The 27531-nt window shown below is 36.7% G+C and overlaps 2 protein-coding genes across 2 annotated transcripts; both read right to left on the reverse strand.

Annotated features, from left to right (window-relative positions):
* Positions 1–1930: 1930 nt before the first annotated feature.
* On the reverse strand, positions 1931–4868 carry LOC115965884 (2-alkenal reductase (NADP(+)-dependent)-like). Its single transcript, XM_031085179.1, has 5 exons — positions 4578–4868; positions 3642–3822; positions 3273–3439; positions 3001–3083; positions 1931–2677 (listed from the first exon to the last, which is right to left on the reverse strand). The coding sequence occupies exons 1-5, from the start codon at positions 4809–4811 to the stop codon at positions 2299–2301; spliced, it is 1044 nt and encodes a 347-aa protein (XP_030941039.1). The 5' UTR covers positions 4812–4868; the 3' UTR covers positions 1931–2298.
* Positions 4869–22599: 17731 nt separating this feature from the next.
* On the reverse strand, positions 22600–26829 carry LOC115966066 (2-alkenal reductase (NADP(+)-dependent)-like). The gene is made up of 5 exons (XM_031085405.1): positions 26528–26829; positions 25459–25636; positions 24421–24587; positions 24031–24113; positions 22600–23194 (listed from the first exon to the last, which is right to left on the reverse strand). Exons 1-5 carry the CDS (start codon positions 26768–26770, stop codon positions 22816–22818), a joined length of 1050 nt encoding a protein of 349 aa, XP_030941265.1. The 5' UTR covers positions 26771–26829; the 3' UTR covers positions 22600–22815.
* Between the last annotated feature and the right edge of the window lie 702 nt (positions 26830–27531).

Raw genomic sequence — 27531 nt, forward strand, 5'->3', positions numbered from 1 at the left:
CAGAGTGTTCTACGCAAGCCATAATCCAGGAATAAATTTAAGAAATGCGTGTGTGTGTGTGCGCTTTTTTTTTTTTTTTTTCAATTGTCCTCTTTTTGATTCTCTTTAGACAGTTAATCTGCGAGCCAATCTCTTCCTGCAATCTTTGTAGTTTTATGATTGTCTAAGCCAAATAACTCAAGAAATCAAGGTTCAAAAACCATCAAATTGCTTAAAAGAAGAAAGAAAAGAGTATTAGATTAGCTGAGTGATGTTGGCCTTTTGGAGGACCATTTTTGTATATCTTAGCTTTGTTTGATATATAGAACCACAAAACAAAACAAAATAAAAAGAAAAAAATGGAAAGGATTTTTTGTTTGGTATATGAGCATTATTTACGGATCACTGGATTTGTTGGATACTGGTAATGATTGATTGGAAATGCTAGTTGTTGGGATATGTAAAGCCTTGGAATTTGCCAAGCATTTGTCAATATGAGACCTGGAGGTTGAGTATGAAGATAGCTCTGTCATTCAAGAACTTAATATGCTTTTTGATGAGTGAACCTAATATGCTTTAACTCTTTGTCATGCTTTCAGGTGCATTGCATTCTTTTGAGGCAATACAGTATACTCAAATCTTGGTATGATACTCTTGAATGTATTTCAGATTCAATTAACAGTTACTGATGTACAAGTTTTATAAGTTCTTAATAAATACCACTATTGTTTTGTTAAAAAAAAAAAAAAAAGTTTTGCAAAGGCCTTTTAAATATATATATATTAATTATCAACTATCAACATATATTCATTTCTCCTATTACAGATTCGTGACAAAATAGACCTGCAATTGAATATATTTTCTTGATGGTCTATATATAATCTAAATCATAGGCCTATCATCTTGCCATTATGTAATTATTGTGTTCATTTTTTGTATTAGGTTTCATCAAACTCCTGACAAATTCGGTGCTATAACTGCTTCTTATAGTGATATTTTGGATTAGCTTAATATCCTCCTCAATGTATTGACTCGACTTTGAAGATTTAGTCCCAAATGTTTAGACAATGATGGTATACCAATTTAGTTGGATATATTTTCCCTATTTTCTATATGATTTCCACTATAATAAATTGTTATTATTATTATGTGATATTGGATGGTTTTGAAGATATTGCATATTTGCATGCAAAATTCAGGTATTCTAGAGAATTCCCCTCATTTGAACTCATTTGATTGCAATGAATAATTATAACAGTGGTGGTTGCTCATATCATAAGTTAGTCCAAGTGGTCTCTTGGAGAATGGAAGTAAATACATGAAGTGATTTGAAGAGACTAATGTTTAAAAATTTTAGGGAATATTAGATACTATATGTTTAAATATACAAAATTATTTAGGTTTAAATGTATGTAGTGAAAGTATGAGAACTAAGGTTATGTTGGATGCAAAGATCATTAATATGGAAAATGATCCCGCGCATTGCGCGGGTTAAACACTAGTTTAATATAATATGAGAAGCCATTACATATTTTAGAAATGTGTGATTTAAAAAAAATATAAATTAATACTATGTATAATTTGGACTTCTTCTAAAATTTTTAATTATACCCGTGCATATGCATTGGGCTACACACTAGTTTTACATAAAGAGACATTAAGAGCGGAAAAAGGAGGACAATGAAATGAATTTTGTGCCAACTTACCTCTACTTCCCCAAACAAATAATAAAACCAAAATAAATGAAAGCTCTGGACTAATTATTAGTATTGTCATCATTTGTTTTTTTTAATAAATACAATAGAACTTCAAGTTATGATGTGCTTTCTCCAAAAAAAAATATATATATATGACGTGCACTCTATGATGATTAAACCTCAAATCTCAACCAACTTTTTATGTAAGTGGAGTTTGAACCTCAAATCTCTTATTCGATGACAACAAATTTTATCAGTTAAGGTAACTGCAACCTGCGTCTAGTTAGAGATATGGAGCAACCTGAATGATGCTAATAATTATTTCCTCAAGGACAACAGTAAGTAAATTGCAGTGTCTTCTCCTCTTCACAACCATAAAACAAAAGTTACAAGGAAATACATACACCAAAGCATTACTGCCACATTACAAATTCTCTTCCCTTTCATCTATTCCAGGGAGTATACACTCATAACAAACGGGAATTACAATTACCTACAATGTTTTTATTCTTTTCAACCCAACAAACCATTGAGTTTGGACCAATTAAACCTCAAAACACTTACTTTGCAACCTATACTAGGAAGACACTGCACATAAGTATATATAAAAGACTAGGCTGAATTATTCTCGAGCAACTACAACTACTTGTTTCCCTTTGTTGCGACCCTTAAAGAGTCCAACCAGGGCAGCTGGACCACTTTCAAGGCCTTCAGCAATGTCTTCCACATACACTATCTTCCCCTCTTTGATATAAGGCAGCACAGTATCTAATAACTTGGGATAGAGGTGATAGTAATCAAGAGCTGAAAATCCTGTAACATGGATGCGCTTGAATATGAGGTGCATCAAATTTTTCACGCCTTCAGTTTGATCAAGATTATACTGTGAGATCATTCCACATACAGCAACACGACCATGGTTTCTCATGTTTAGGAGCACTGCATCAAGCATCTTACCCCCAACATTCTCAAAGTAGATATCAATGCCCTCTGCGAAATACCTGATGATGGACACAAACCAATAATACTGTATTTTAAAAATCAAGGTATTACTAAGGCTCTAATAGATGGATTTTAATAGTTGGATATGAAAATTTAATTTCTACATTAATAAATTCTTTTTTTTCCTTTTTTCTGGGGTGGGGGGGGAGGAGGGTGTTCTTTTTGGAAAGTGAGTAAAACAATTCATGCTGTCATACACGATTGAATCTGTGACCTCACAATTTCCTTTTCTTTATCAAATAAATTTCCTAATGTTGGTCACAATATATCATATCTCAGAGAAATTTGTATTCATATTATGCAAATGACACTCTGTACTGACCTTTTCAAAGCTGCATCCAAGTCATGCTCTTCATTATAATTGAAAGCATCATCAAAACCAAACTTATTCTTCAGTAGATCAACCTAATTTACAACAGAAGAAACATAAGTTTTTCACACTAAAAAAGGTAAGAAAAATTAAAATTAAATTAAATAAAAAGTAGAAGATTTTTTTCATGTGAATGGTAAGTTCATCCCACCAGGTGCAGTCCACAATCAATGAAGTAGCATTCAAATAAAGAAGTAATGGTGAACTAAAAAGTACACATATACCTTTTCTTTGCTTCCAGCACTTCCAACAACATAACAACCAAACAATTTTGCAAATTGTCCAACAAGCTGGCCAACTGCACCAGATGCTGCTGAAACAAAGACATATTCTCCTTTCTTAGGAGAACAAACTTCATGGAAACCAGCATAAGCAGTCACACCAGGCATACCTATTTTGTAAACAAAAGAAAAAAAGTCAAAAGATTCAAACACATTTATAGGGAAATTTGACATGAAGCCCAATACACAATCACAAGAATCCTTAAACTACTCTTGGAGACACGCATACATCCAAAGGGAATTAGCATAATATAGTTATCTTCTGTTAAATGGAAATCAATTCAAAACTTATAGAATGAGTAAAGAACTTACCAAGAAGGCCCGTATAGTAGGAAAGGGGTATATCGGTATGCTTGATCTTTTTTAGTCTTTCGGTTGCCGTGGTTAGGCTGTACTCTTCCCATCTAGTATTAGCTCCCCAAACTAAATCACCTACCTTGAAGTCTGGGTGCCCAGAATCCAAAACTTTAGCCACCCCATACCCGTTTAACGGCTGCAAGTATTTACCAACAGAAGTTCACAATTGCAAGGTCAATATTGTTTATACAACATCAATATAAACAAGCAAGCACTATATATATATATATATATATATTATTTAAAATTTAATGGGATTTAGACTTTTCGGTTTTTGCATCTAATAATTTACTTGCCACAAAAATTAAAAAATTAGATGAGACATGTAGCGCAAAATTAGACCATAATTTAGAATTCAATTAGATTTTCTCTTAGCTTTGCCTTTTAATATATATATATATATATATATATATATAGAATGCTATCTCATTAATCTCTTTTTATCTCACAAAGAATTAGTTAATCTATTAGTAATCTCTAAAATGTCTAACAAGGATATTCCTCTTCAAAAATTTTGCTTTCCTTCTTCTGTCAATGAAGGATACTCTGCATTTCTCTCTCCTTCCTCATCATTTTTTTATTTTTTGCCAGTAAAAGATTCTATCATCTTTTTGAATTTCTAAAATCCAATTGTCAAATTGAACAATTGTCTTAAGTTTTCAAAAATAAATCACCATGAACAACATAAAACTCTACAGTTGAAACCCAAAATTTCCAATTTCCAACTATAAAAGAATAAGAATTAAAAATATCATCTTGCTATGCTATCATATTATGGACACACTCCAAATTTAATTAAAACAACCCCAATTCAAATAAGTCAAAAACAGTAACAATTATCAGTATTCCATATCCCATAAAATTTTCTGGGGAATCAAACAGAGAACTCACAGAGCCCGGGGTGTAACTGGAGAAATCACTAGGAACAACTGGTTGCATTAGGATACGCATTATGGGATCGCAGGACAAGTAAAGGTTCTTCAAAAGAACAGCATTGGAACCCTCTGGAACCTTCAATTTTATGGTACTTGTGATCACGTACATGTCTGATTCCTTTGGAAAACCAGTGACATAGTCCTTGAATATCACTTGCTTGTTACTCACTTCCTCTCCAACATTTGCCATTGCCACTAGTACAATCTTTGTTGTTTCACTTTCACTGTCTGTGTTTTGTGTTTTGTCTGAAACGGTTCTATATATTATTTTTTTTTGAGATAAGAGATAGAGAACGGATTCTATTTATACTTATAGGTGTTGTGTGAGTGCTTTTACATGACAATATTTTAATGTGTGTTCTGACTTCTGAGTACCATGATACGTCACTGATGATTTTTTTTTAATGGGTGTAATGTCAAATGTATACCATGATACGTCACTCATGATGATTGTTAGCTGTGACTCTGAGAATCAGCAGTGACGATTCCCGTTGGTTGAATTCTTTTTCATTTTCTCTTTATCATGGTCACTTCGAAACTACTAAGCTATTCTTGTCCTCCATTGTAGGAAACATTTCAGAACTAGGGGATTTATTTATTTATTTATTTATAAATCTTATTTTTGTCATTTTTAAACAAAACAAAGTTAGAAAAAAATTGTGAATAATTATTTTATCTATCTATATATATTATTATATATCTAAAAGCAGATACGTAGAATTTAATGTTAATATACTCCTCTTAAGCCACTTCATCAGCCATACTTATAAAAAAAAATTTCTTTTATGATTTTTCTATTCTATTTTATATAAAATAATTAAATTTAATTCATGGACAAACCTGTTATTGCACTTCATTACTATTCAGTATATTACTATTCATTTGTTTTAAATGCAAATATTTGACTGTTCAGCCATCCAAATTGATTTCAACTTTTCATTTTCTTCTTTTTAATTTCAAGTAATTGTTAAAATTGAATAATTCATTATTTATTTATTTTTTTTTTGTAGATATATGCACATGTTTGACTATTTATTACAAAATATTATTGATGTTTCTTGGAAAATCAGTAGGTTGGATGATATGGATTCCAATGATTCCAATGATGTGTCGGACCTGAAAAAGAATTGATAAAAGTTAGAGGAGACCGAGGTAACCGGCCACAAATCCTCCGATGATAAAGTTAGTTTCTTTCTTCAAGAAATCTGAAATTTCAAGATTCTAGGAGTAATGTCTAGAATGAACTTACCTTTCTTCATGGGAATAAAAGTGTTTATATAGGTCGATGTAAGTGGTTATTCATCTCATAACTCCCCCTATTATTAAGGAGTCTGTAGGATTTGGAGTTAACTCCTGTAACCGCCGTGGGAGTTATGTTTCTTGACTTTATTTTCCATAATGAATCATTGCAAATGATTTGTGACAAAGAGGCCTAATTTCCTTTGTTCAAGTGTAGAGCTTGTCTGTCCAAATGCTTCTAAGGACGGACGAGCTTTTTAAGGAAGTTCGTCCGTCCAAATTCTTCTAAGGACGGACGAGCCTTTTAAGGAAGCTTTGGATGAACGATACACTTGGTTTGCCCTTGTTGGTCTTTCCTTGGATGGCCCCTTGTTGGTCTTTCCTTGGACGGCCCTAATGGATGATTATGGAGTTAATTTTCTGACACCATCAATTGCCCCCTAATCCATAGGCCGTCTAAGGAAATGTATGTTCTTAGATCACTTTTTGATCAAACGCATTTATGTTAGTGACTGGACGTGCCACGCGTTATAATTCTTATGGCTATTGGTTGCGTCGATTTATTTTTTTAGGAGTATGCCACGTATTATCTTCTGATTGGTTTGTGTCGTTTCAAGTGCCCTATTGGGCTGTCTATAAATAGTGGAATTCCTCCCCTACGCTCTCACATTTTCTAAAATTTCATTCTTGACATTTCTTGTCTAGAGCCTCGTCTAAAAGCCCCTTTGCGTCTTGAGTCCTCTTCCGTCTAGAGCCAGGTATTCTCCTTTTTCCCGTCTTTAGGTTTTAAGTTTCAAAAAAATGTCTGAGACGATTCTTTCTTCGTTTAGTAATATTATAGAGAAAGCTATAGACGAGTATCACAACACCACCAGTTATAGTGGTTCTAGTGATAGTAGTCATAGTAGTGAGGGGAGTTCTACGGATGAGGGGTACACTTCTGGTGTGCCTAGGTTCCCTGTAGAAGTTATCCAGGAACAACTTAAAAAGGCTTTTAGTTCTCAAGTCGGTTCCCCATCTAGTGTCCCTCCATCTGATTCTATAGACGAGGTGGAGATCGTTTATAGTTGTGCAGTAGGTGTTCATTCCAAGACGAGTGAACAAAGGCTTAACAATCTTAAAATCTGGTACCAAATCCCGAACGAGTTTAACCCTAGGTTGCCCGTCCGTGGAGAATGGTGCTGCAATCCTCATTTTGGAATAGGCATCTATGAGGCTTATTTCTTAGGTGGTCTTAGGTTAGACTAGGTTTAGGTGTGTGTCAGCTTAATCCCAATGCGTGGAGATTAGTTATCTCTATGCAAATTTTGTGGAGGGAAGTGTTTGGTGGGGATCGTCCTCTTATTGTGGACGAGTTCCTTTATTGTTATAAACCCTCCGAAATAAATCAATCCAATGGTTTTTACCAATTCACAGCTAGGGGTAATGATTATAGGTTAATCAAATCCCTAGCCTCATCTGATAGAAATTGGAAGACGGAGTTTATCTTCATCTCTGGTTTTTGGGCAGGGAACCCTGTGGACGTTGGCAGGGATCCTTTTGCTCCTTACAGTGGGGACTTAGGGAACCTTTGTCCTGAAGGTATGTCCCTCCCCTTTTTACTTCTCTTTTTATTTTATTTCTTGTTTGCATTTCTAACCTTCGTTTACTTATTGTTTTAAAGTTGTTAAACATCTGTCTTTAAGAAAGTTCCACCTTGACCGCATCCACAGGGCTCGTCTACACATTGACAGGAGTTTTCACTCTCTAGTCACCCTTCGAAGTCTTGCCAAGTGGGGGCTTGGTCCTGAGCCATCAAACGAGGCTATTGCTCACAATGTCACTGTATGCAGAAGTAAGTTTCTACTTATTGGCTATTTGAATATTCTATGTTGTATATTTCTGACCTATTTACTATTTTACTTATTGTGACAACTATTATTTGTTTTAGGAATGTCAACAATGAAGGAAAATAAAGGGAAAGAAGTTGTGGGTGAGGGGAGTCGTCTTGAGGTTCAGTCTTAAATTCGTCCGTCGACTGGGGACAAAAGGAAAACCTTACCAAATAACTTTGATTTGGGAAGCCTTCCTAGTCGTCGAGGCAAAAAGTCCAAACATGGGTCATCCCAAGTAATGAAGTCCAGCCTCCCTTCGTCCTAGCCGTCCGTCCAGATTTTCGATGTGGACTGTCCACACCAATTGAGACCAATACGTCTAAAACTCCTCCATCCAAGACAACTGTGCCTGCCTCATCCCAGCCTTATGAGAAGACCCCTACAAATATCATTGAAAATGAAGATTTAGCTTAGGAGTGTTTTCAAATGGCTATTTTGGACGAGGACATAAACACTTGCAATAACATGTCCTTAAAGGAGTTTGAACATTCTGGCATTCATGACCTCTTTAAGGTATGTTTGTATCTCTACTTTGTCTTCGCGTTTAAACAATTTTTCCTCGTTTAACCATCCTTTCTTTTTTACCATTTTATAGGCCATGTCAAAATTTATTGCGGCGTCCAGGCAGGCCACAGGACTGGATAAGACGAGGATCTTGTTAGAGACGAGGATTCAAGAGGTGAAGGATGACTGTAAAAAATGGGCTAAGGTAGCTGCTAAAGCTAAGGAGGAAGGAACTAAGCATCAAAATTTGATCGAGGAGCTGAAAGCTAATGTAGTGGAGAAAGATACTTGTCTTGATCATTTTCAAAAAAAGGATGACGAGTTGAGTACTCTTCTCTCCCAGGCCAAAGAAGATGCTATGGCTGAATTCAAGGCGTCCAAAGAATTTACGGACTTGATGGATCATAATTATGCAGCAGGCTTTGAGGATTTTCAAATGGACGCTATAGACAACTTCCCTGAGGTTGACTTTAGCTTTATCAAACTCAACCTAGCTGCAGCTACCAGCTCTCTTGTTCAAACTGGCTCCGAGGACATCAATATTGAGGACGATGCTTCTACTTAGCTACCCCAAGTCGATCCGAACACTAATGCCCCTTCTGTTTGAGGACGAGATTTCAATCTTTTAGTGATCCTTGTATTTTTCTTTTTCTTTTTTGGTTTTCTTTAGGTCCTTAGTTTTGGGACCTTTTCATGTAACCCAAATACATTAGCCTCGTCCATGGTTTTAGGATGGGGTGTTAAACAATCATTTCAGTTTGCTTGAATTAAGAGTTTTTGGACGTAGGTTGTCCACCCTTTAGTTAATGAATGAAAGTTTATTTTCTATTATTGTGTGGACGAATGCTGTTATCTATATTAATTCCAGCTTTGGCTCGTCCATAGTGAAATTTTTTGTTGTCACATGTAACTCGTCTTTGTGGATGGTAGTATTTTTCCCTTAGCTTCATTCGTCCTAAGACTTGCAAGCTGGTTTTACATTCTATCCAGTTTCTTTTGCCTAACTTTTCACTCGTCCAAAGATTGGATTGTTTCAGTTGGCTTTTTTTTTTTTTTTATTCTCGTCCTTAATTTGGACGAAATTGCTTTACAAGGCTTTCCCTCGTTCATGACTTGGACGAGTATGCCTAAACTTTTCCTTGTTTTACTCAGGAAAAATTATAGACGTTACATCTTTGCGTCTAGAGAATTTATTTGTCTTGAACTTTTAGCCCCCTTTGTGGGTTAGCTTGAACGAAAATAGTATGGAGATTTGGAATTCACACAACATTTTGTACATAACATAAATATTATTTACAAATAAGGCACATACTTACAAGCTAATGCCTTTTAGGGAATTTAATAAGTACAAACTCCATAACTTCGTCCATAACCACAACATAAATAACCATAACATAAATAATAAAGTAGCAGCATTAAACATAAGCAACATCAAACATAAGTAGAATGTAAGTAGATAAACAAGCTCCAAGCTCGTCCATTGTAATACTTGTCCAGGCTATCACTTTTACTGATAGTATTTCCTCAGCTGCTCAACATTCCAAGGATGCTCCAATTTTCTCTCGTTCAGGGCTTCTAAGTATTAGGATCCTTGCCTTTTACAGTTGATAACTCTGTAGGGTCCTTTCCAATTAGGCCCCAATTTCCCATGAGCTGGGTTCTTGGTTGCCAAAGAGACCTTTTTCAGGATGAGATCTCCTATGTTGAATCGCCTTGGCTTCATCATTGCATCATACTGCCTAGCCATTAGGTTTTTGTACCTGGCCGTCCTATGTTCTGCGTCCGTCCTCACCTCGTCTATTAGATTGAGGTTTAGATGAAGTTGCTCCTCGTTATCCTTACCTTGATACATCATCACCCTATGGTTGGCCATGTGCACTTCTGCGAGTATGACTACTTCGCTTCCATAGGCTAACTTGAAAGGAGTTTCTCCTGTACGGGTTCTCACCATCGTTTTGTACGCCCATAGAACACCTGGTAACTCGTCTGGCCATACTCCCTTTGCCCCTTCAAGCCGAGTCTTGATGATTTTTAACAAGGATTGGTTTGCAACTTTGGCTTGACCATTTGCTTGGGGATGGATGGGTGAGGAATAATGATTTTGAATTCCAAAATGTTTACAAAAGTCCTTGAAAAGTACATTGTCAAATTGTCGTCTGTTGTCAGACACTAATACTCTGGGTACCCCAAACCTGCACACAATGTTCTTCCAAACGAAGTTCTTGACATTTTATTGTGTGATACTTGCCAAGGGTTTTGCTTCTACCCACTTGGTGAAATAATCGATACCTACTATCAGAAATTTCATCTGTCTCATCCCAAGTGGAAAAGGACCTAAAATGTCTAGCCCCCATTGTGCAAAAAGCCATGGGGCCATCATCGGGTAAGATATTCTAATGGTTGTTTGGGGACATTACTAAATTTTTGGCATTGATCGCAGACCTTGACATATGCCTTGGCACCAGCTTGAATGTTTGGCCAATAGTAGCTGGCGCGGATGACTTTATGGACAAGTGATCTGGCTCTAGAGTGGCTGCCGCATGCTCCTTCATGAACTTCTCTCAATACATAGTTGGCCTCGTTCAGAGCTAAACATCTCAAATACGGTTGTGAAAAACCTCTTTTGTATAGCACCTCGTTCATGAGGACGTATCTAGTTGATCTAACTCTGAGTTTCCTGGCCTCGTCTTTTTCTTCTGGAAGCTTTCCGTTCTTCAAGTATGATACTATTGGAGTCATCCAATTTTCTTCACCTCTATTTGATGCACTTCTGGAAAGTCTATACTAGGCAGGTATTGAATTTCATCAATCTTGTCCATTACTTCGCTCGCTGAGGCTTCTTTTGCTAATGTACCTGCTTCAATATTTTCTTCTCTTGGAAGCTGAACGAAATTGGCTTCCTTAAACTTCTTGACAAGGCGTATTACCTTATTTAGGTACTTCTTCATTCGTTCTTCTTTGGCTTCACATGTCCCATTCACTTGGCCTATGACTAGTTGTGAGTCTCCTAGGACGAGTATCGATTCTGCTTCCACAGACTTAGCCAACTCCAACCCTTTAAGTAGGGCTTCATATTCAGCTTCATTGTTAGCTGTTTGATACTGCAGACGAACCTTGTGTTTCAGTTTATCTCCCTCAGTGGATAGTAAAACAACTCCAATTCCTCCTGCATGCTGCGTTGATGACCCATCTACATGGACGATCCATTTCTTTTTATCTTCCACCTCGCTTAAGTCTTCACAACTTGGAGTGAACTCTGCAATGAAATCTACCAGAGCTTGAGCTTTTATTGCATGCCTTGGTTGATATCTGATATCAAATTCACTAAGTTCGACTGCCCACTGGATTAGTCGTCCTACGGCTTCCAGCTTGCTCATTGCCTTCTTGAGCAGATGATCTATCATGACATTGATAACATGAGCTTGGAAGTAGTGCCTCAGTTTCCTAAAAGCTGTTATTAATGCAAAAGCCAACTTCTCCATTTGCGGATATCGTCCTTCCGCTCCTCTTAGCGCTCTGCTTGTGTAGTATACAGGTTTTTGTACCTTTCCTTCTTCCCTCACCAATGCTGAACTTATGACGTGTGGAGTCACCGCTAAGTACAAGTATAACTCCTCTGCTAGCACGGAAGGACTTAGCAAAGGAGCGGTAGTGAGGTACATCTTCAGATCTTGGAAGGCTTTTTGACAGTCGTTCGTCCATTCAAACACCTTTTTAAGTACCTTAAAAAATGGAAAACATTTATCAGTGGTTTTAGAGACAAACCTGTCAAGGGCAACAACTCGTCCGGTGAGAGATTGGACTTCTTTGATATTTCATGGGGGCTCCATATTTATGATTGCTTGGATCTTGTTTAGATTTGCTTCGATTCCCCTATGCGAAACCATGAATCCAAGGAACTTTCCTGACGACACTCCAAAAGCACACTTGCTGGGGTTCAATTTCATGTTGTATCGCCTAAGTGCATCAAAAGTCTCTTGCAGGTGGTCCAGGTGCCCTTCTTCGTCGAGGCTTTTCACCAACATGTCATCTACATAAACTTCTACATTTCGTCCAATCTGAGGACAAAACATGTGGTTGACCAACCGTTGGTACGTTGCCCCTACGTTCTTAAAACCGAAGGGCATCACTTTATAATAGAATAATCCCTGGCTGGTGACAAATGATGTCTTCTCTTGATCTGCTTCGTTCATTCCTCCAAACTAGTCTGTGTTATGATCTTCTTGCCTTGGCATCCAACAGATCCTAGCATTGGCGGCTTCGTCTTCGAACAACCTTCTTGAGTCGGCACTAAGTCCAGAGTGAGTCATCGTGCACTGCTTTTCCTCTAGCCTCCAACGGATTACCCTTGTTGCCCTCGTTCCACAACCATAGGTGTATAGCTTTATTTGCGCATCCATCGTCTCCACCTCGCAGCTATTGGCACAGGAGCATAGAGATAGCCACATATGGATTCAAGCAACCAATTATCATTTCTTGGAGGCGATACCGTAGTGAGGTCTCTGTTTCATCTCTGAATTACGCTCTTCTTCTTTCAACGCCTTGCAGATTGAAGTACTAGCAGCTTCAACTTAGACCTTGTTGCAGTCACCTCTATTGTGAGTTGATGTCCTTTGCGCCGTGGTCCAGAACGAGTTATGGGGTTCTAATCTTCGACTCAGCATTTAAGGGATTCAAGCATCAACGGTCCTCTCACTATCTCTGAGAGCTTCATTGGCGTAGCCATCTCACTGCCTTCATCTTGTGGCCATCGACTTGTAAGCTAGCTGTCCCATTGCTTTCATCTTGCGACTATCGGTGTAGGTTCCTTCGTGTGTTTCACTCTTCATCTCGCAGCTGTTGACTGTTGTTGCCGGATAGTTCGGATACAAACTCTAATTGCAAGCTCTTGGAGGCACTACCATAGTGAGATCTCTGCCTCGTCTCCGAACCTCCTTCACGCATCAGCGCTAAAGAAGCAAGCTAAATTGTTCAGTTATTCTTCTATAATGTCGGGTTCAAGAACCATTCGCTTTTGCCCACATTAACATCAGACTACCTTGGTTCCCCGGCTATCTGTGTGAGCTTTGTTTGCCTATCCTTATTCCTTACCCATGCCAAAGAGTAAAGGTCGTCTAAAGCTCTTTACTATTCCACATTGTGAGTTTGTAACGCACTGCATTTGATTTTGGGCGCCCCAACCTTTTCCCTGTGAGTCGCATGTTTTCATGTTGATTCTTTGCATACGCAGTGTTAAAGGAGGAGTTGTGTTGTCCTTGAAGCTCCAAAAGCAATCGACTTTTGTTGATTCAAATTCACCCAAGGTGGACACCATGTAAGAAGAAGCATTGGCTTGTTAATTGTCTCTTTTTGCTTCTACATGACTATAGCACTCTGGCCTTCATCTTCATGTGACAACTAAGGTGCACATTAAATACATGCCTAAAGCTTCCATGCCCCACGCGAACACATGGCTTCCTTGTAGCCTTGAATTTCAACGCCAAGCCTAGTAACTAATAAGCCGTGAACATGGTTTTCAAATTTGGATAGTGTGCATGCAAACCTCCACGTGTCTTTCTTGTGGTTGCTACTTACAATGCTCCTCTTAGCACTCTGCTTGTGTAGTATATAGGTTTTTGTACCTTTCCTTCTTCCCTCACCAATGCTGAACTTACGGCTTGTGAAGTCACCGCTAAGTACAAGTATAACTCCTCTCCTAGCACGGAAGGACTTAGCAAAGGAGCGGTAGTGAGGTACATCTTCAGATCTTGGAAGGCTTTTTGACAGTCGTTCCATTCAAACGCCTTTTTAAGTACCTTAAAAAAAGGCAAACATTTATCAGTGGCTTTAGAGACAAACCTGTTGAGGGCAACAACTCATCCGGTGAGAGATTGGACTTTTTTGATATTTCGCGGGGGCTCCATATTTATGATTCCTTGGATCTTGTTTGGATTTGCTTCAATTCCCCTATGCGAAACCATGAATCCAAGGAACTTTCTTGACGACACTCCAAAAGCACAATTGCTGGGGTTCAATTTCATGTTGTATCGCCTAAGTGCATCAAACGTCTCCTGCAGGTCGTCCAGGTGCCCTTCTTCGTTGAGGCTTTTCACCAACATGTCATCTACATAAACTTTTACATTTCGTCCAATCTGAGGACAAAACATATGGTTGACCAACCGTTGGTACGTTGCCCCTATGTTCTTCAAACCGAAAGACATCACTTTATAATAGAATAATCCCTGGCTGGTGACAAATGATGTCTTCTCTTGATCTGCTTCGTCCATCCTTATCTGATTGTAGCCCAAAAAAGCATCCATGAAACTAAGCAACTTGTGACCTGCAGTAGAATCCACTAACTGGTCAATGCGTGGTAACAGGTAGCTATCCTTGGGGCAAGTCTTGTTTAGAACCGTGAAATCTACACACATTCTTCACTTGCCATTTGCCTTCTTGACCATGACCACATTAGCTAACCAATCCGGGTAATATACTTCTCGGATGAACTTTGCTACACTCAGCTTCTGCACCTCTTCTCTAATGGCAGGGGCAAACACTTTCTCCTTCTGTCGTATATGCTTAGAAGAAGGATATACATTCAGACAATTGGTGATGACCTTAGGGTCTATACCCAGCATGTCCTCATGACTCTAAGCAAATACATCAATGCTTTTCTTCAGAAAGCAGATAAGGTCATTCTTAATATTTTCTTCTAAATCTGCCCCTACTCTTGTGCACCTTTCAGGTCTATCCTCATCTAATGAAATGTCTTCCAATGCTTCGGTGGGCTCCGCCACAAGTTTTCTTTCTTCAATGTTCATTGTCTGAACCTGTTCATCCATGGTTAGCATGGCCAGGTAGCACTCTCTAGTTGCTAGTTGGTCTCCTTGCACTTGTCCTACTCCATGTTCTATTGGGAACTTAACCGACAGGTGGTAAGTGGACGTGACCGCCTTCCAACTATTTAGAGTTGGTCTTCCAATTATGGCATTGTAGGACGATGAACAGTCAACCAGTAGGAAATTCACGTCCTTAGTTACTTGCTGCGGATATGCCCCCACCACTACAGGCAACGTAATGGTACTCACAGGCTGCATTTTCATTCCTCCAAACTCTATCAATGGCGAGTACACTGGATGAAGTTGATCTCGTCCAAGTCTCATCTGTTGGAAGGCAAGGTAGTACAATATATCTGTTGAACTTCCGTTATCCACCAACACTCTCCTGGTTGTATAATCTGCAATGAGTAAAGTGATGACAATGGCATCGTCATGTGCATGATGGATCCTTTCAGCTTCTTCGTCGGTGAATGAGATAGTTGACTCGTCGGTCCCTTTCGTCTTTGGTGATCGTCCAGAGAGTTGGACGTTTTGCACCACTTTGAGGTACATCTTCTTTGATTTGGAAGATTGTCCTGCTAAAGTCCCTCCTAATATAACCCTTATCTCTCCAAGTGGGGGCCGTGATGATTCTTCCATTTTTCCCTTCAATTTCTCATCTTTATGATCTCTTCCAACGAAATGCCTCAACTTTCCTTGCCTAATAAGATTCTTAATCTGCTGCTTCAAGTCATAACACTCGACCATGTCATGGCCATGATCTCTATGGAAGCGATAGTATTTATTCTTATTGTGCTTGTTAGGATCGCCTTTCATCTTCTCTGGCCACTTCAAGGAAGGATCATCCTTGATCTGCATGAGCACTTAGTTGAGTGGGGCATTTAAGGGTGTATAATTCTGATTCCTTGCTGGGGGGCCTGTCTTCCTATTATCTCGGTCCTTTTTATCGTCCGTCCGTCCCTTCTTTGGATGGGGGCCTTGTTTAGAGTGGCAGTTCACTTCCATTTTCTCAGTTCTCTTCCTCTTCTTGGCTATGATTGCATCTTCTGCATTCATAAAGTTCTGAGCAGAATGGACGAGTTCAGCCATAGTTTGAGGCTCTTGCTTGTAAAGCTTGTGGATGAACAAATCTGAATTAAGTCCGTTATGGAAAGCTGCCAATAGCAACTTATCGTCCATCTCGTCCACCGCCAAGGCTTCCCTATTAAAATGGGTGATGAAGGACCGCAAGCTTTCATTTTCCCCCTGTTCTATAGTCAATAGGCTGGACGAAGAACGTTTTGTGTCTCTGTCCTCCGATGAAGTTATTGACAAACAACTTACTTGATTCTTCAAAAGAACTTACTGAATTCAGGGGTATTTTGCCGAACCACACTCGTGCTGGGCCTTAGAGGGTGGTAGGGAAAGCTCTACACATTATTTCATTGGGAACCCCTTGAAGATGCATAGTGGTCTTAAAGGTGGCAATGTGATCAAAAGGGTCTCGTGTCCTATCATACGAATCCAGAGAAGACAACTTGAACTTTGGTGGTAGAGGGTGACTGTTGATGGAAGCCGTAAAGGGGGAATCAGTTATGTGGACCAAATCTTCTACAGGATTCGCCCTTCTCATGCTCTCTTTCATTTCTTTCATGACTTTCTTCATTTGGTCCATCTCTTGTTTCAAGTGTGGAACCGTTCGTGAAGTGGTACCTCTTAACTGACTTCCAATTTCAGTGTTTTCTCTATCATCTTGACTTTGTGTTTGTCCTCCTCCTTCACGCTCTTCATGTGTTTGTCTTCTCAGATTAATCTCCCTTCTTAATTCTTGGTTTTGGCGAGTTAACTCCGCCATTGCAGCCACCATAGATTGCACATGTTAGACAGATGTTGTCTGTATGACCGATGCAAACTGGCGATCGCAATGAGGGTTGATTGAAGCGTCTCTGCTTCCCTGATGGCTTGGGCTAGTAGCCCTCGATCTGGTCCGAATCATTCAACCCTTTGTCACGGAAAGAAAAAAAAATTGCAAAATAAATTTTTTTTTTTTTTTTGTAGATATATGCATATGTTTGACTATTTATTACAAAATATTACTGTTGTTTCTTGGAAAATCAGTAGGTTGGATGATATGGATTCCAATGATTCCAATGATGTGTCGGACCTAAAAAGGAATTGATAAAAGTCAGAGGAGACCGGGGTAACCGGCCACAAATCCTCCGATGATAAAGTTAGTTTCTTTCTTCAGGAAATCTAAAATTTCAAGATTCTAGGAGTATTGTCTAAAATGAACTTACCCTTCTTCATGGGAATAAAAGTGTTTATATAGGTCGATGTAAGCGGTTATTCATCTCATAACTCCCCCTATTATTAAGGAGTCCGTAGGATTTGGAGTTAACTCCTGTAACTGTCGTGGGAGTTATGTTTCTTGACTTTATTTTCCATAACGAAGCGTTGGAAACGATTTGTGACAAAGAGGCCTAATTTCCTTTGTTCAAGTGTAGAGCACATCTGTCTAAATGCTTCTAAGGATGGACAAGCTTTTTAATGAAGTCTGTCCGTCAAAATGCTTCTAAGGACGAACGATCCTTTTAAGGAAGCTTTGGATGAACGATACACTTGGTTCGCCCTTGTTGGTCTTTCTAATTTAGGTTGATTTTTTTTTTTAATTTTTTAGTTTTGTATTTTTTTTTAAATTTCCCATCACAAATCTCTCTTATAGATTTGGTTGAATTTTGGTTTGGGTTAATATGTTATTTTAAAAAAAAGGGACCGGCTCACCTCCAGTTAAGAATCCTCCCATTACCTCCGGTTTTTAAATAGATTTGAAACACCTGTCAAATAATAAATCTAATGGTCAAAAATAAAACCACGTCAACCCCACTTTATTTATCACACATTCTCCTCTGTTTTGTCTCAACCTTCCTCTCTCTGCAACAACAACCACGTGGACAGAAGAAAGCTTCAGTTTGCTGGCGGAGGCATAGGTCCACAAGGCCTTGATGCAAAGTACAAGAACCTTTCTCTCTCTCTTTTGATGGAGAATGGATTTACTAAATTTTAATGATTCAAAAAAGTCAAATCTATAAACAACATGAGCCAAATTTTATTTCAAATTCAGCAAAACCCAAACATTAATAAAATTCTAGCAAACCTATGAAAGTGAAGCTAATAAAACAAGATTGGGATCAAAGATCTCTGGGTCAAGTTCCATCTATTAGCTTCTAGGTTTTTTAAGGAGAGGTAAATGGCAATGGAAAGATCTCCACCAAATCGTGTCTCCTTAAGCTCTTTGCCGTGCAAGGGTCCCCTTTCCGGTGATGGTGCGGCAACAGTGATGTTGCAAAGGGAGAAAGTTTGAGACAAAAAAAATAGTAGATGTGTGATAAATAAGGTGGGGTGACGTGGTTTTGTTTTTGACCATTGGATTTATCATTTGACAGGTGTCTCAAATCTATTTAAAAGCAGGAGGTAATGGGAGGGTTCTTAACAGGAGGTGAGCCAGTCCCTAAAAAAAAATAGAAATTTGAGTTTATATCAAAACAAAATATATATGGCTACAAATTTGAATGTCTACAAATGGACTTCCATTGAACATAGATGTAATCACAATGTTTTTAACTTCATATACTTCTTTGGTAATGTGAATTTGAGAAAGAGAAAAGGGTAGGCAAAGGATGTATGGTCTTTCATAATCCCCTATGCCTTGAAAACAGTGGAGGGCCTATTATTCTCCTTTCTACTGAAATTTTGTTTAGAAAACCTTTTGCTATAAGTTCCTTGACTTTTTGTTATTTTATAATGAAATGGAACTGAAAGTTCTCCTGTACCTGACCAAACAACTAGAGACAGATATACAAATACTTTTGGAGAAGACTGACTCTTAAAAAGTACAAGATGCATATGGTTATGGAAAATGAGCTTTTAACTCGCAAAGACGAGGTTGTAGTTGTTACAAGTAATGAAAAGATATCAGTTTGCTGTTACAAGACTCAAGTTGGTGATGTTGTGGAGAATCCCCTTATTAGATTTATTACGGAGAGACATTCAGTTTATTTTGAGAAAACGAATCTATGATATTTAAACCTAAAATTTCATCAAATGTTTGATATAATAGACATTTACCAAATTGCTCTATGGTAGCAAGTCCATATGATAATAATTTGGATTATCTAGTAGGCTAACTTGCCTTTGGGCAAAAAATATAAAAGAAATAAAAAGCATATTTTGATTTCAATCAAAGTGCTTATAAAAGAACCTCTAAGGGGGGAGATTATAATAAACATTGTAATCGCTCTATAGCCTATACGGTGACGAAAAGTGAATAAAGTTGTTTTATTTGTAGAGTATCAAAAAAGTTAAAAAATATTCAGTGTAGTAATTTTGTATTGTTGCATCTTATTTGTTTTTCTCAAATCTATTTGTTATTTTTATTTTGGTCATTTTATTACATATAATTAGCATCTCCGCCATCAAAATTTTATATAATTTGAACTTTCTTGGTAAACTTTTACTTTACTTAGTTAATCATCTTTACTGAAAATGCCAAAAAGAGAATAAGATAAAATATAATTTACTCTAGAGCGTCATTATGCTATTAATGTTTTTATGTATAGATACTTAAGAAACTTTTTCTTTTTGCATTTTATTTTATTTTATATTTCTACTTTATGATATATGATTTATTGACAATGATCTATTGTATAGTTATCTTTATTTACTTTTTCACTTAGTTTCAATTGTGAGGAAGAAAGAGATCGATGTGGATCTATGTATAGAAGAAAAATATACCTATAAGAGCTAAATCGCATACATATCTATAGTAATAAACAAAGTATACATAGTTACACTTGGTCTAATAGTTCTCACACAATCAATTTTTTTTCTTCTAATATTGCATTGTGCTTGCATGCATAGCTTACTATATATAATACCTAATTACAAAATATATTTTGCTACACTACAAAAAAACTTCTAATTTAAAACACAATTTCAAATAACAACTATTGAATATTTAAAAATATACAATCTAATATATTAATTTAATAATTATCTAATAAAAAATAATCATATCAAATTTTCCTGCGCATCGCATGAGTCTGTAACTAGTTTTTAATTGTATTACATCTAATTTTGTACTCCAAATGATATTATGAGGTTAAATTCCACAATTATAAATGATTATTAATTTAGATAACCTTTAAAATTAGGTCAATGTCATTTTTGAAAGTGGGAAATTATAGAAAAATGTTGAGGTCCAAAAAATCATGAAACCAAGGCCCAAAGAAATAGCACAATGGGCCAACCCCATGACAAGTAATCATAAAAGGGATGAATTCACCACAAAGAAGAAAGGATGGTAAGCCCAAAATATTTGAAGCCCAAAATCCGCGAAAGGAAAAGCTTAGCCTGCCAAGATCAGGGGATTGAGGGGAGTCCAGCAGGAAAGGCTGGGCCGGGATCCCCAGAGGCTGCCAAAGGCTCGAGATCCCTAGGACGTACAGCACAGCTAAGGCAAGATTGAGACAGCTCAAAGGAAGTACCAAAAGGCATAAGGAACGAAGGACAGATATGTCCTTCTCAAGTACCAAGTGATACAACAAGGAATCAGAAGACATGAAGTAACAATTCGTGAACAAAGGGGGTGGCACTTTAGGAAACCCAAAATGAAGAACTATAAAAGGGGAAGTGACTGGAAAACCTTCAACCCAGTAGGAAAGGATTCTAACCACTTGGGAAAAATGACAAGAAAAGGGGACAGCCAAAAAAAGCTAAAAAAGTAAGGAGCCAAAAGCTGAGGTCATCTACCTAAGGGCATCTCGGAATGGAAAGTTAGCAAAGGACGTTCAGGGAGACAGCACCAAAAAGAGAAAATTATGAGGAATAAGAAAAGGACCAGCCCTCTAAGTAATTGACACAGCACGAGCTCTAGCATAAGCTCTGGTACCTAGGGGAGCAAAAGAGAAGAATTAGTGGTACCCCGAAACCCTACCATGGCACTATAAAAGGGGAAGACAACCAACATTGAAGGGGCAATTCAGCAGTAGTGAATCATAATAGAAACATTGAGAAAACTCTATCAAAACTTAGAGAAAGTAGTAAAAGAAAGAGAAATACAGTATCCCAACACAACCACTATAGAATATACTCGAATTCAAAGAGATTCAAACTTTGCAAGTCTTGGAAGCTTGAATAGCCATTAAAGTCTGTGATTTTTGAGTTTATTTGGACCTTGTAATATGTCTTAGTGAGCACATTGTAATCCATAATTAAGAAAATAATCAAATATTTCATATTGACTTGAGGATCCTTGACAGTTATTGTGTGCTTTTCCTTATTACATTGTTTTCCTTTTGCTGTTTTTCTTACTGTTCAATACATATATTCTTGCTTGCTAGTGTATACGTGTTGTAGGATTCCTTGCTTTGTGCACCACTTGGTTTGTAAACAACCCATTTAGCTACGGTGAACCAAGCCTAGTCCACCAAACAATAAGTATTTGGCCCAAGATCCTTGAGTTTGTGTGCTAAGAAAAAAAAGGCACCCTCACAAAAAATAAATGTGACTTTCAACTTATGGACCAAAATGAACCCACTAGACTGAATGGAACCACTGGACCGCATAGACCAAAGGGACCTAGTGGACTGAATGGACCAAATTAGATCAAATTGGTCCAAATGGACTAAAGTGGAAAGAGAATGAAATTCTCTAAAGTGGAAAGAGAATGAAATTCTAACACAAAGGCACATCACAAACTCCATTCAAAAGCCATGAAAATGAGTTAGCAAATCAAATTTATCTAGTAATCCAAAAACCATATTATTAATTTACCCGATTTATAAAAAATATTATATTTTTACTTTTTATTTATTTATTTATCATTGATATTATTATTTTAAAACCATAAAATTCATCTATTGTGTGGGAGAGAATAGTTTCCTTTAAATTATTATTATTATTATTTTAAAGTTTTACATTGACATTTGAAAAGTTTCTTTTTCAAACAAAGTTGTAAGTTTTAATGGGTAAGCAAAGACAAGGCTGCTCATTACAATTTGGGGTATAAAATGATAATTTTATATATAATTAGAACTTTTACATTTTAATATAGTATTTAAATGCTTCTCATTTCTTGAGATGCAAGATTATTATTATTATTATTATTATTATTATTATTATTATTATTTTTATTTATTTTTTTTGTATTTAGATTTTGAGGGGCCTTAAGGCAATGCCTAAGTGACTTTGTCTTGAACCGACCCTGTGCATGGTTGCATATGATTAAGGCCATCAATCTCTCAACCTGAAACAGATATTTCACAGAGCTGCTTGTTTATTCCAAGAAATGATAATGGCTTCTTTGACAGTACCTTTGGCTCAAATTGCATTGTGCGCCAAACAGAGCTACTCTCAAGTTTTCGTTGTACACCAGAATGAATAATACATGTTCCTGCAAATCAGATTCCTAAAAGTATCAATTCACATTCTCTAGAGATGGAGCCAGCCACCAGGTTTTTCTATCTTACAGACCTCAAAGCTTACTAAACATAGTTTCCATAATGAGATATAACATACCATCCATGACTAAGTTATAGGTTGAAAACCATATAATGTGGTTTGTAAATGTTCAAAGTTCCTTCTCATATATTTCCTGTACTAAAACACCAAACCATAAACCAGACAGAGCTTTGTTAAACTACTACAAGGTGGACCTCTAACATCAAAGAATTTGACATAAAACTCAACATAATAGCAAATCGATATACAAAACATGGCTAAATCACTCCCGAGCAATCAAAACAACTTGTTTTCCAACATTGCGGCCACTATAAAGTCCTACCAAAGCGGCAGGGCCGTTCTCAAGGCCTTCAGCAATGTCCTCCACATACTTTATCTTCCCTTCTCTGATGTAAGGCAGCACTACATCCAATAACTTGGGATAAACATTATAGTAATCAAAGAAAGCAAATCCGTCCATGTGAATCCTTTTAAAAATAAGACACATCAAATTCTGAACACCTTCAGGCTGAGCAAGATTGTATTGTGAGACCATTCCACATACTGCAATCCTGCCATGGTCTCTCATATTGAGAAGCACAGCATCAAGCATTTTCCCCCCAACATTCTCAAAGTAGATATCAATGCCCTCAGGGAAGTACCTGGTGACATCGGAAATAGAGAAGACTGTATTTAGTGCCTGAGAGAACATTTCAATAGCTCATAATTAACAGCTGTGGGCTGAAACTTAAATTGGGAGAATATGCACCTTTGATTTAAAACATAAATAAATAATTTCCTATCCTCCCCTTCCCCTTATTCTGCCTCTTTTTTTTTTCTTTTTTTAATCAGACAGGCCTGGGCATGTTAGTGGATGCAGTATAACCTTTATTTTAAAAAAGGATTTGGAAATGCATAATCAATACTGCAATAATGTAATCTTATGAATTTCCGTTACCATCTTAATCCTTTCTTGTTAATAGGATTTTCCATTAATGTGCTATCACCATGCATCTACCTACATAGAAAAATCAAATATAAAATCTGCAATTGAAGAATGTACACTTTCATGTGCAAAGTCATTTACATGGCTTTGTCTGTAAGACATGGTTTCATTGTGATGAATGGTTACATCAACAATAAAGAAGGTAAAATTATTATACAAATTGATGAAATGGTGCATTCTTTATTCTAACAATCTCTTTTTTTGGATATTTTATAGAAAGGCCTCAACCCATTGGCCATGCATCCAATGCAATGATTAAGCTGCTAGTAACGTAAACCATGGAACTCACCCGAAGCTAGTAATTTCTAATATCATTAGGATGATCAAGACCGTGTCATGTATGTTATCCTTAATAGTATAAAAATATAGACACACACACATATATAGATGATAAGAAAGATAGAAGGAACAACTTTATATCCATCTGATGTCCAATGATTAATTAAAGCTACAGAGCAAGAAATGTGTTAGGAAATATTTATAGATACTGACCTCTTCAAAGCTCCGTCCAAGTCAGTTTCTTCCTTATAATTGAAAGCCTCATCAAACCCAAACTTGTTCCGTAGTAGATCAACCTGCATTACATCAAAGCACAGAAAGAGGATAGAAATTTTTTGTTGAGTATTGACTGGCCTGCTTATTCCCTTCTTGAGCAGAGAAGGGAAGGAGAAAGAAAGATATTGCATGGCTAACAACTCTAGCAAGAAAGATATTACATGTGATGAGATCAGGTTAGCAATGCTTAATCATGGTCATTGCATGTAATTGAATCATATTATGAAAAGATAACAAAAAAGAAAAAGAAAAAAGAGTTCAATGCAGGCAGTGGATAAAGAATAGATAGGGCCCAACTTTGAAGCGTGCCAAATAGAAATAGCTCACCTTTTCTTTACTTCCAGCACAACCAACTACATAGCAACCCATCAACTTTGCAAATTGCCCAACAAGCTGACCAACTGCACCTGATGCAGCAGAAATGAAGAGATACTCTCCTTTCTTAGGAGAACAAACTTCATAAAAACCGGCATAAGCAGTCAAACCAGGCATACCTAGAATAAAATCCAAATGTTCAGCCAATTATAGGGCGGATATTAGTTGATGGAAAGGTAAAATGACAGAAATCTCACCTAATCTTGTCAAATGTTCATTTAATAACATTTACTGTTGCAATGTTGCTAAACGTCAATATTAAAATGCACATTGTTGGTATGTGATTTATTTAAACAGAATGTACATAGCAAACTTAGTCGAAAACCTAGAATTATCTAACCAACTAGACTACTAAACTCAACACATAATTTCAATTAAGAATACATACATTGTTCAGAATCAACTACATCTACCAATTATATCTGATCTAAAGCCACAATCATAAACAGTTGTAATTACAAAATCTGTTCCAGTAAACTACAGAGCCAGCTCACTGAATTGATCAAGGACCCAACCGTACCACACTAGCTCGAAATTTCAACACATGAAAAGAATTGAATTCATGCTTCTCAGGATCAAAGTTAAAGGATATGGATTATCCGTGCAAGTTTTGATTCAAACTTTTGAGGGTTATAATTACAATGTAAGGGTCATCACCATGGAGTAACTATAAACCGTCATTGTTTTTAACTATGACAACTAACTAGTAAGAGAAAAATAGACAAATGGAAGTAAGAAACTATGAAACTCACATAGTTTTATGGTGCATTTGCATATATAGCGCATCTGAAAATATGAAGTAATCACCTTCAAATAAGAATTTTACAAGCTAACACATGCATATCCAATTCATACATACAAACACACACCCAAGCAGACATGCAAATCCAAATCATACACATGCAGGCGCATGCACAAGCAGCAATCATTGTAATGTAATAGCTAATTCAATCTAGAATATTTCATTGAATGAGTAGATGACTAAGTTACCAAGAATTCCAGTATAGTAGGAAAGGGGTACATCAGTGTGCTCAATTTTAAAGAGTCCTTCCAGTTCTGTGATGAGGCTGTATTCTTCCCATGAAGTTGTGCCCCAAATCAAGTCACCTTTCTTGAAGTTCGGGTGTCCTGAATCCAAAACTTTGGCCACCCCAAACCCAGTTAATGGCTGCCTCATGTTATCATCAGAAAAAGAAATTAGAATTGCACTCATAGAACAAGATACAAGCTGAGTCATCTTACAAAGCCCACTCAACATATATATATATATATATATATTGCAAGAGGTGGAAATTTTTTAATTTTTTAAATTTAGATAATGCTTACAACATACAAAGAATTTGACCATTTAGTTAATTGCCATTTAATTATGATTATCTATCTAAAAATTTCAACAATATAATTTTCCAACCCTATATGTTACATACTAATATATATTGTGATGATTTGAATTGGCAAATATCCATGACAATGTAATTTGTATTGAGTGTGAAATTGTTGGTCCAATAAATTCCCTAATGAGAGAAGCTCAGAGTTTTGCAATTTGAAAAATCTCGCTCGAGCGCAATTTTATCAGAGGGTGTTTTCTAATCAGGATTTTGTCTTGCTCAAATTAGAACCTGCTCGATCAAGTAGCTAACACTGCTCATACGAGCAACTTAAGAAAACAGGCAAGCACCAAACAATTGAGGACTTCAGTTTCCATGCTCTATGAGTCGAAAAGAAGACATCATAGTTGAGAATTGAGCTTTAGGGAGCCAGAGACCCTTAGAAAAATCTGTGTGGCTTTCATCGTTGGAGCTACTAATTCGTTAGGAGCATATGCTTAAAGAACTTAGTTTTCTTACATTGGCTTTTTTTTTTTTGGCTCGCACTGGTGGATTGAACTCATGACCTGTTGCTCTGATACCATATCAAATTATCGATTCTCTTAAAAGGAGATAGATAATTTATTCATTTATTATAACAACAACAATTATTATCCATATGCCTACAGTGGTTCCTAACATAGAGGAAGCAAAACCATGAAAGCAGAGAGAGAGAGAGAGAGAGAGCTTACAGAGCCAGGAGTATAGGAGGTAAGCACGTTAGGACCCTCAACCCTTGTCATCCGGATACGCATGTAAGGATCACAGGACAAGTAAAGGTTCTTCACTACTATTCCATGGGACCCCTCTTGTAGCTTAAGTTTCATGGTTCCATTGATCACTTGCATGTCCGACTCTTTAGGAAAACCAGTCACGTAGTCTTTCAATATTACTTGCTTGTTCCTCACTTCTTCACCAACAACACCACTAGCCATTGTTAGTCTTTCTAAGAGCTTCTGGTGTTTCAGTGTTTCTCTCCGTCAATCTATGCTGTATTTTCAGTTTCAACTATTGTTGCTTTTATAATATGAAGTTTGTGGACTGAGGACATGACACGTGTGTGTGCGCCAAACACTTGAGAAATCCACTACTGCAATGCATGTTATCCATTTGATTATGTCTTGATCGTCATTAAAATATTGCCTACTTTAAAAAAAGTTAGATACACACAATTTTTCATTACCATTTTTAACTAATTTGTACTACTTTATCGAAATTTTAATAATATTTTATTGGCGAAACATTATTTCTGAATTTATATTTCTGAATTTATATTAAAAATGAGAATTTTAATAGGACAGTTTCAAACTATAATATAGTGGCACCGACACAATACGAGAGGTACAAAATTATATGCATTACGATACAACACAACATTTTTTGAAAAATTAAGATATGACACAGAAGGAATAAAAAATTAATTGATTAAATTAATATTTATTTTTGAATATATATTATTTAGTTTAACCTATAATTTAGGTTTAAAAAATAATTACTAACAAGCAAAATTTAAAAAAAATATATATCTAAAATTAATTTAAAAGTAATAATATATCACAGATAAGTACATTAATACCCCTTAAATGATGTTCAAATTACAAAGAAACATTTTAAATAATTCAATTTAGTAATATAAATTGAAATAATTAAAGCAAATAACCTACGCGCTACAAATTATTATTTTTAAATGAAAAAA

This window comes from Quercus lobata, chromosome 10 (genome assembly GCF_001633185.2).
Source record: "Quercus lobata isolate SW786 chromosome 10, ValleyOak3.0 Primary Assembly, whole genome shotgun sequence".
Classification (NCBI taxonomy): domain Eukaryota; kingdom Viridiplantae; phylum Streptophyta; class Magnoliopsida; order Fagales; family Fagaceae; genus Quercus; species Quercus lobata.

Excerpts from the sequence above, each read along its gene's own strand:
- LOC115965884 (XM_031085179.1), bottom strand. The coding sequence starts at position 4,811 with ATGGCAAATGTTGGAGAGGAAGTGAGTAACAAGCAAGTGATATTCAAG. Across the intron at positions 3,084-3,272 it reads GTGCTGGAAGCAAAGAAAAG|GTTGATCTACTGAAGAATAA; the intron begins GTATATGTGTAC and ends GTTGTAAATTAG. Across the intron at positions 2,678-3,000 it reads TTGGATGCAGCTTTGAAAAG|GTATTTCGCAGAGGGCATTG; the intron begins GTCAGTACAGAG and ends GTCCATCATCAG.
- LOC115966066 (XM_031085405.1), bottom strand. The coding sequence starts at position 26,770 with ATGGCTAGTGGTGTTGTTGGTGAAGAAGTGAGGAACAAGCAAGTAATA. Across the intron at positions 24,588-25,458 it reads CTACTATACTGGAATTCTTG|GTATGCCTGGTTTGACTGCT; the intron begins GTAACTTAGTCA and ends ATTTTATTCTAG. Across the intron at positions 24,114-24,420 it reads GTGCTGGAAGTAAAGAAAAG|GTTGATCTACTACGGAACAA; the intron begins GTGAGCTATTTC and ends GATGTAATGCAG.